Source organism: Tupaia chinensis, unplaced genomic scaffold, assembly GCF_000334495.1.
Source record: "Tupaia chinensis unplaced genomic scaffold, TupChi_1.0 Scaffold000688_1, whole genome shotgun sequence".
Lineage (NCBI taxonomy): Eukaryota > Metazoa > Chordata > Mammalia > Scandentia > Tupaiidae > Tupaia > Tupaia belangeri.
In genome coordinates this window covers 6,348,157-6,357,691 of record NW_006160211.1, presented here as the reverse complement: position 1 = coordinate 6,357,691, position 9,535 = coordinate 6,348,157, and the positions used below count along the sequence as shown (strand labels likewise).

General features: G+C 49.5%; 1 protein-coding gene across 7 annotated transcripts in view; it reads right to left on the bottom strand.

Moving 5' to 3' along the window:
- Positions 1–3,355: 3,355 nt before the first annotated feature.
- The window catches only part of FBXO34 (F-box protein 34), a 94,892-nt gene continuing 88,712 nt past the window's right edge, over positions 3,356–9,535 (bottom strand). For all 7 annotated transcript variants that reach the window (XM_006160574.3, XM_006160572.3, XM_027776619.1 and 4 more), the window contains 2 exons: positions 7,059–9,024; positions 3,356–4,598 (listed from right to left, as the gene is read on the bottom strand). In XM_006160574.3, the coding sequence (XP_006160636.1) occupies positions 4,431–4,598; positions 7,059–9,014 (2,124 nt within the window). In that variant the 5' untranslated portion in view covers positions 9,015–9,024 and the 3' untranslated portion in view covers positions 3,356–4,430. The remainder of the gene's footprint in view (positions 4,599–7,058; positions 9,025–9,535) is intronic.

Sequence of the window (9,535 nt, the reverse complement as noted above, 5' to 3'; positions counted from 1 at the left end):
TGTAACCACTACGCCATCTACTGGTCCCTCCAGGACTCTGACGATTGGGGTGTTTGTTTCCTGGCTCCCTGCCGTGTCTATTCCTTCTTCCACTTGGTCCCCTGTCCTGGTCCCAGTGGCAGCTGGGGCTCCTGCATTAGCTCCTGCCCATTAGAAGACCCCACTCTGACCCTACTACCATACCCCTCTCCATGAGCAAGGTTTGCAGGGCCAAGGGGCCGACTCCCCTGAACCTGCATGATTCTGCTTACAGACTGTTTTCTCGGTCTGCAGAACCCTGTGCCCTCAGAAAGAAGACCCGTTAAATCTAAGAGCAGCCCAGGCACGCTGTGTGCAGAGGGCTGAGGTGGTGGCTGGGGTGAGGGGGTGGGATGGGCTGCAGAAGGGATCTTTGAGTCCTTGACCTGTGCCCTGTGAAGAGCAGGGAGGGCGTGCTTCTGTAGCTACACCCTGACAGTAAAGCCGCCTTGACGCTGGCCATTGCAGGCGTGCAGGTTTCCTGTAGAGACCTTGTGCAGAGCGCAGGCCATAGCAAAGGAGAGGATGTGAGAGGTCCCAGCTTGGGCACTGGGGCAGCCAAGTTGCCTTCTCTACTGAGTAAGGAAGGGCCCGGATGGAAGCAGAATTGTGCAGGTCACATGCCCCACAGCAGAGTTGTGCTGGGATCCTTGACGGAGGACTGGAGAGGAAGGACAGAGGTGGCCAGCAGCCCAGTCCCAGCACAGTGAAGGCTGGCAGGCTGGGCCTGGTCCCCGCCCCAAGCAGACTGCAAACACTGGGTTGTGCAGATAGGTCATCTGACCTGGGTGGACAGATACAGGTGCACAAGTACAGCCTTTCTGTTTTACTGTGTTGCAGCTATTGGGTTTTTTAAAGAGTCATCTCCATGCTATTTAATAGACTTGAGTACCAGTTCATAAATCACCTGCTTAATTCTCTGGTTTCCCACCCTAGATAGAAAATGACAGCATGGAGCAGTCGGAACCACCAGCACCTCTCAGAGAGGCCACTAGAGAAGAATGCAAAGGTGTCAGGGAGCGCGTGTGCTATGGGAGAGGCAGAGGGTGGTGGCATGGACAAGCTGCCCTCCCTGAGTCCAGAGTGCAGTGCAGGGTGAGCTCATGTGAGGGGATGTGTAGAGGGCATGGGGTATAGACCTGCACAGGGCACTGAAAGGGGCTTGGCCAAATGTGAGTGGAGAAGGCATGGGGCTGAGAGCCCGTAGTGCGCTGAGGCAGGGCCTCGGGTCGCTTCTGCAGTCCCTTCCCATGGCCATCTTTTATTTATTTTTTTTGGTAGAGGTTTTTGCTATAGGGCACATGCACTCGCCAGAAAGACAGAGACAGACAGAAAGCGAGAAATCACCCCCCGGGGGGTATGGCCACGCTATAATCCCTTCTCCATTTTCTCAGGATCTTGGGCACACACTCACGCGGATGTCCTGAGCGCGAACCAGTCAACTACATGGGAGTTAAGCGACATAGCCATTACGCTAACTGCTGGTCCTCCCATGGCCATCTTAGTGCCAGGCCTTGGACAAGGCCTAAAGAAGCAAGCTTGTCTTAGCCTTTTTTCATTTCCAATTAACTCCTCTTCTCTGGTCTCATCCAGGGCAGGGGACAAACACTGTCAGAGGCGGGAGGGGGATTGCTGACAGCTCCTGGTTTCTCTGCTTCTAGTCTTTGAATAATCTAGGGAGGGCAACAAGTGAGAGGTGGGAGAGAAAAAAGCCAGGCCTGACAGCACCTCTAAACCAAAGCTGAGAGCAGCCCTCCAATTTTCTGGCAGGAGCAGGGCTGGGGAAGGTTGCACTGCCCTTCAAAGTCTGATCCTGAGGCACTGTTGCAGGAACTTCAAACACAGGCTGTTTCACCAGCTGGGCACTAGGGGGCCCTGAAGCACAGCATTTTTCTCCTAAGGGGACAGCTACACAGGTCAAGAAATGAGCAGGAAGCAGACGCCCTCTGATGCTACCTGCTATGGCCTCTTACCATCACACAGAACATGCTGGGGCCAGGTCCTGCCAGTTCAAAACAGGTCGCCAGTGGCTTTTTTTTTTTTTTCTTTTTCTTTTTTTCTCTTTTTTATAGAGAGAAAGTGAGAAAGGAAGCCTGGGACTCGAAGGGTGGTCGGCCATGTGGGAGTCCAGTGCCCTTAACCACCACGCCACCTGTCAGCCCATCACCAGTGACTTCTGAGGGCCCCAAGCACTGCATGCCCAGTGGCGGGCATTGCTACTATGCCTCTGGTCCCAGTCAGGTCAGCCCCTCCCGCACAGCCATGGCTGCGTCCCATGGGAAACCCACGGCAGGAAAGCTGACTCATGAAAACTGGGTTGTTCATCCCATGGCCACCCTGGGCAAGTGCAGAACCACAGCTGGTAGCAAGGGCAGCTCACATGTACCAGGGGCACGCCACACGCCCAGCTGGCTGTCACATGCCTTATCTCCTTCAGCCTACATTACTAAAATGCTTCCAAGGAAGGCACTGCTGGGATGGCAGGCTGAGCCCAGGGGCCTCTAGGATTTAGAAGCATTTTTCCAACATAACCAACTGGGCGAGTCACGAGGAAAAGCACTCTAATCTCTCAAAGGCAAAGTAACCTGTTCCCAGCCTCTCTTGGTCCCGTGTCACAAACACGCTGAGCCTGCAGGCTCAGCCAGCGTACCAGAGGGTATCATGTGCCTCTTGGGAAACTTGCTCAGCATCCAGATAGTTGTAGCACTCCCTTGTGAGGGAGGGAGCAGTTACTGCTGAGCAGAAGGTTAGAAGCAGCCAAAGTCAATTCTGATTGAGAAGCTGCTCTGCCCACTCTTAGCCTAGCCACAGCCACAGGTGAGCTTGGCTTCGTCTGACTTGGCCCAACCCTTGCATCGTCCTCCTTCAGGACCATTGCATGCCCCAGTTGGCCCCTCCTCCAGGATACCCGCTCTCCACACTTGGAGCTGGCACTGGTCACAAGGATTTCTAGTGGGTACTCCATTTCAAGTCAACCTCGTGTTTAGACCCTCCACACATGACAGCTTTCTGGGGCCCAGTACCGCCCAGCCCCACCGAACATTACACACGGCCACAGGCCAGAAGGGATCCCAATGACTTCAAACTGATTATGCCTGGGCAAGTAAGAATATCCTAGGTAACACCTCACCAAGCAGGAAATAGTGAGGCAGATAACAGATGTTGAAGGGCTGTGAGCACACACGCTGACAATGTTAAGTGAAAATGGTCTTTTTTTCCTTGGCAGTAAAAAAATATTCTCTCCCCTCAAAAAAATTTTTTATTTATTATTTTTTTAATTCTTATAACCTGGTTCACAAGAACCTGCTACATCAAATAAAGAGTGACAGGACACAGGTCCCATTTAAGATGCATGTTTTTATTGAAGTTTAAAAAATTTTGTAACCAGACAGAAAGGATAAAGTAGACAAGAATGTTATAATCTTACAATATAGTATTTTCATATTCTTGGTGGATCACTAAAATATAACAAAGGGTTGTTCTCTATGCTACTTTTAAGCTTGTCCAGTTAAACCATTATTTGGTATCCTTTGAACAGATTAACCCCTTAACTATTTAGAGTTTCTTCTCAGAAACATTCATATATTATACAGAAAACATTCATAGTTTATTTGGGAAACATTCATATTTTATACAGGATGTACAAATTTGAGACAAGACAAAAAAAAAAAAAAAAAAAAAACAACTAGCGGCAACACTACCCTCGCTGCACTGTGGTGACTCCGTGTTCGGGCAGCTGTCCGTTATGTACAACTGGATTGTAATCACGTTCTATACAGGGGTCAAAGCACTCATCTAACGGTAAAGGCGCTCGCATTTAATGTGCACTTTCACAGCCCTATGAAAACACAACCATTATATACACTGTAAACACCACAGGGCATGAAATCCATCTCCAACCACAAACAGCAATCTCACAGATCAAGCATACAAGGTCTAAGGTAAGGTGCCTAACTTTTCCTTTTAAGCATACTTTTCCTCCCAGAGTCTGTTTTTATCCTAGGACACTATACACTCATCTCACATCCGGTGCCAGTGCTCAAAGCATTTCTGAACCCCTGTTGGGGGCTGCCTGCCTGCCGGTCTGCAGTGAGCTCTTCGGAATGTCCTTGATGGTGGCAGTCTTCACCCTTCGAGGATGGGCTTGCTTTAGGAAACAGGCTCTGCTACTCACAGCCAACCGATCAACTGGGACACCGCCCTGGATCAAATATGAGGCGCTACTGTAAAAGAGACAGATCAATTTTCTGTACAGCTTGTAAATTGAGTTTAAAAAAAAAAAAAAAAAAGCCTGAGCAGTGGCAGTCCCGATGGAGTAAGTACAGACTCCTAGAGCGAGGACTCACTTGCCTGGTGTACCCAGCTGTTTCACGGTTTTAAGATTCGGTGTTCTATAGCCTCTCGCATGGACTTCAGTATTCTTCTTCGGTTTCAGTCCCTTTTGCCTTCTTGTGGATTGCCCGATTAAAGCTGTGGCAGGCAGGGACCCAATGATTGTCATGAAGCCCCAGCTTACAGCCAGGGAAGCCCTTCTGGGACCGGTGGCAGCACATCCAGTACCCTGGCCCGTAGGGCAACGCCTGGCAATAGGGCTTGGGGTGCCACCGGCAGAGAGACACGTCCCCTTTCACATACTTTTTCTTGCACTGCTTGCAAGGATCCTCTCTATAGCGTGGATCTCGAACCCAGCGAGAATCTGCAGGCCTGATGTTGTAATACTCAATGATAAATTTGAAGTAGCAGCAGGTACACTTAAGAGCCACAAGACTCTTGGTAGGAAGTAACCTGAAGATTTTCACCATGATGTGGTGGGGCAGGAAAGCCATGTACTGCTGAGGCTCCAAGAGCTGCTGGATCTTGAACCTGGTCTCCAGGAAGTCATGAGACACCTGCTTCTTCCAACCAGATGCCTCGAGCCCAGGGGATGTGCTTCTCACAGGAGGGGCTGGTGGGGGGGATGGCTCAGTTGGAACACTTCTTTCTTCCGAGGTGCTGCCTCCCTCAGCAGCACCTTCAAGTGGGCTGGCTTCTGAAGACTCACTTGTGCTTTCATTCAACTGGGCACAGTCTGACTGGTGCTGACCAGGTGGCAAGAAAAACAACATCCCCGGAAGCGGATCTTCATAGGAGCCAAGACTAGAAGGCTGGTGCTTCTCGACCTTGGACACAGTGATGCTAATGCACAAAGATTCTTTCCTCCTCTGGTCAGGATTCTGGCTAGTGGGCGGCACAAGCTCTCTACTCATACAATCAATGGCACCTGTGGGCAATTCAGTGGCTTGGTGACAGGTAAGAGACGAAAAAGGTGACCCCACAACATCATCTGTCATTTCCACATCATATCTGTTGCTGTTTTTCATGGCAGACTGCTGGTCTGGCTCTAATTCTGTACTGTCCATGTGGAAACTGACACCTGCTGGCAAAGAGGGACAGCCCTGAGGAGCACTGTCCCAGGGCTGGTCCCCCTCAGGAGAACAATGATCAGCTCTAGAGGGGCCACAGTCCACAGATAATGACCCCACAGGATTCACCTGAGTGTCAGGTGCCTCCAAGGTGCTTTTCTTTGTTTTGCTTTCATCGGCCTGAGTGCCACTTGCAAGCAACACCCTGCCCACATTTCGCCGGAAGCTGTTATTCCTCGAGAGACTCCCTGGCTCACGCTGGCTCTGCTGCTTCAGGCACTCAGACTCCAGCCTGGCTACCATGTCAAGGACACGGACTGGTTCGCTAACCTCAGGATTTTCCTTTTCTGTGGGTTCTTCACAAGCTCCTGGAGCTGAGAAGGGCTCAGAAGTAGGGGGCACACCTCTGGATTGGCCAGAAAACCTCACAACAGCAGGTGAGTTTGTGCAGTTTTTTGCACAACTCGCCAGCAGAGCATTGGCTCTCTGCTCTAGGAAGGCGACCATCTGTATCACTGACAGAGGCCTCCCGGCATAGACACCATCCCCACTGTCACTCACGTAATGCACAGAGCAGTGCTCGATGCCACACGCAAATGGCTCAGGCTGATAGCACCTGCTGCTGACTTCCCTCATCCTTTCTAACTGTATCTTGGCTTTTTTAAGATCTCCTGATTTTTTCCTTCTTTTAGTAGCTCTCCCATCAATATCCCAGGAGCTTTTTATTTTCATGGATCCTATCCTATTGCTACACTGGTGGGCTGCAAAGAATGCAATCTTCTCCTTGGTATTTCCAGGTTTCACGACAGCCCAGATGTCAAGCGGCCCTTCTTCTTCGCCCTGGTGGATCGTGGCAGATGGTGCATTCTTTTTGGTTTTAATGTTCAAGCTGCTCTCTAAAGGGCTCTTCCCACTCATACTGCACAGAACATTTGGAGAAAGGATCCTAAAAGGCTGTCGAGATGACACTTTACCAAGGGAGGCTGAAGGAAAGACGCTTGGTTTCATGTAGCTAGCTCTGCATTTTTCATCATTTATGGCCTTTTGGTGGCTCATAGGAGTTTTCAGAATTTCCCTGTTGTCTTCAGAGGGGTGCTCTTTCTTCTGGAGTTTCCAGTAAGGCTTTAGGTGCATAACAGAGACCCTGCAGGAAAGAAATACATATTTAATTAAGAAACCAATTTTGTTTTAGAAAATCTTACTTAAGCTCAGAAGGTTCTAGCAAGAGAAACATTTTCAGGGCCAGTAGTTGATACAGTGGTTAGGTGCTAGACTCCACATAGCTGATCGCAGTTTGAGTCTTGGACTTGGCACTTGAATATCATACCAGGTGTGTGCGTGCGTGCACCCACAATTCCAGAAGAGAGGACTGCTGCATGGCCATCCCCCAAGGGGTGACTTTTCACTTTCCCTGTGTCTGTCTGTCTCTCTCTGGGGAGTGCACATGTCTTATGGCAAAAACCTTTAAAAAAAAAAAAAAAAAGAAACATTTTCTACTAGTTCACTAAATGCTTGCCAACTTTCTCATTTCAGCTAGTTTTTAATGAACAGATCAAGAACAAAAGCTAGATATGAATAGATTTTAAAAAGGTCATGGGGAGCCGCGCGGCCGGCCGGCGGAAGCAAGCAGGGCAACGCCTGGCAATAGGGCTTGGGGTGCCACCGGCAGAGAGACACGTCCCCTTTCACATACTTTTTCTTGCACTGCTTGCAAGGATCCTCTCTATAGCGTGGATCTCGAACCCAGCGAGAATCTGCAGGCCTGATGTTGTAATACTCAATGATAAATTTGAAGTAGCAGCAGGTACACTTAAGAGCCACAAGACTCTTGGTAGGAAGTAACCTGAAGATTTTCACCATGATGTGGTGGGGCAGGAAAGCCATGTACTGCTGAGGCTCCAAGAGCTGCTGGATCTTGAACCTGGTCTCCAGGAAGTCATGAGACACCTGCTTCTTCCAACCAGATGCCTCGAGCCCAGGGGATGTGCTTCTCACAGGAGGGGCTGGTGGGGGGGATGGCTCAGTTGGAACACTTCTTTCTTCCGAGGTGCTGCCTCCCTCAGCAGCACCTTCAAGTGGGCTGGCTTCTGAAGACTCACTTGTGCTTTCATTCAACTGGGCACAGTCTGACTGGTGCTGACCAGGTGGCAAGAAAAACAACATCCCCGGAAGCGGATCTTCATAGGAGCCAAGACTAGAAGGCTGGTGCTTCTCGACCTTGGACACAGTGATGCTAATGCACAAAGATTCTTTCCTCCTCTGGTCAGGATTCTGGCTAGTGGGCGGCACAAGCTCTCTACTCATACAATCAATGGCACCTGTGGGCAATTCAGTGGCTTGGTGACAGGTAAGAGACGAAAAAGGTGACCCCACAACATCATCTGTCATTTCCACATCATATCTGTTGCTGTTTTTCATGGCAGACTGCTGGTCTGGCTCTAATTCTGTACTGTCCATGTGGAAACTGACACCTGCTGGCAAAGAGGGACAGCCCTGAGGAGCACTGTCCCAGGGCTGGTCCCCCTCAGGAGAACAATGATCAGCTCTAGAGGGGCCACAGTCCACAGATAATGACCCCACAGGATTCACCTGAGTGTCAGGTGCCTCCAAGGTGCTTTTCTTTGTTTTGCTTTCATCGGCCTGAGTGCCACTTGCAAGCAACACCCTGCCCACATTTCGCCGGAAGCTGTTATTCCTCGAGAGACTCCCTGGCTCACGCTGGCTCTGCTGCTTCAGGCACTCAGACTCCAGCCTGGCTACCATGTCAAGGACACGGACTGGTTCGCTAACCTCAGGATTTTCCTTTTCTGTGGGTTCTTCACAAGCTCCTGGAGCTGAGAAGGGCTCAGAAGTAGGGGGCACACCTCTGGATTGGCCAGAAAACCTCACAACAGCAGGTGAGTTTGTGCAGTTTTTTGCACAACTCGCCAGCAGAGCATTGGCTCTCTGCTCTAGGAAGGCGACCATCTGTATCACTGACAGAGGCCTCCCGGCATAGACACCATCCCCACTGTCACTCACGTAATGCACAGAGCAGTGCTCGATGCCACACGCAAATGGCTCAGGCTGATAGCACCTGCTGCTGACTTCCCTCATCCTTTCTAACTGTATCTTGGCTTTTTTAAGATCTCCTGATTTTTTCCTTCTTTTAGTAGCTCTCCCATCAATATCCCAGGAGCTTTTTATTTTCATGGATCCTATCCTATTGCTACACTGGTGGGCTGCAAAGAATGCAATCTTCTCCTTGGTATTTCCAGGTTTCACGACAGCCCAGATGTCAAGCGGCCCTTCTTCTTCGCCCTGGTGGATCGTGGCAGATGGTGCATTCTTTTTGGTTTTAATGTTCAAGCTGCTCTCTAAAGGGCTCTTCCCACTCATACTGCACAGAACATTTGGAGAAAGGATCCTAAAAGGCTGTCGAGATGACACTTTACCAAGGGAGGCTGAAGGAAAGACGCTTGGTTTCATGTAGCTAGATCTGCATTTTTCATCATTTATGGCCTTTTGGTGGCTCATAGGAGTTTTCAGAATTTCCCTGTTGTCTTCAGAGGGGTGCTCTTTCTTCTGGAGTTTCCAGTAAGGCTTTAGGTGCATAACAGAGACCCTGCAGGAAAGAAATACATATTTAATTAAGAAACCAATTTTGTTTTAGAAAATCTTACTTAAGCTCAGAAGGTTCTAGCAAGAGAAACATTTTCAGGGCCAGTAGTTGATACAGTGGTTAGGTGCTAGACTCCACATAGCTGATCGCAGTTTGAGTCTTGGACTTGGCACTTGAATATCATTCCACATAGCTGATCCACATAGTTTGAGTCTTGGACTTGGCACTTGAATATCATACCAGGTGTGTGCGTGCGTGCACCCACAATTCCAGAAGAGAGGACTGCTGCATGGCCATCCCCCAAGGGGTGACTTTTCACTTTCCCTGTGTCTGTCTGTCTCTCTCTGGGGAGTGCACATGTCTTATGGCAAAAACCTTTAAAAAAAAAAAAAAAGAAACATTTTCTACTAGTTCACTAAATGCTTGCCAACTTTCTCATTTCAGCTAGTTTTTAATGAACAGATCAAGAACAAAAGCTAGATATGAATAGATTTTAAAAAGGTCATGGGGAGCC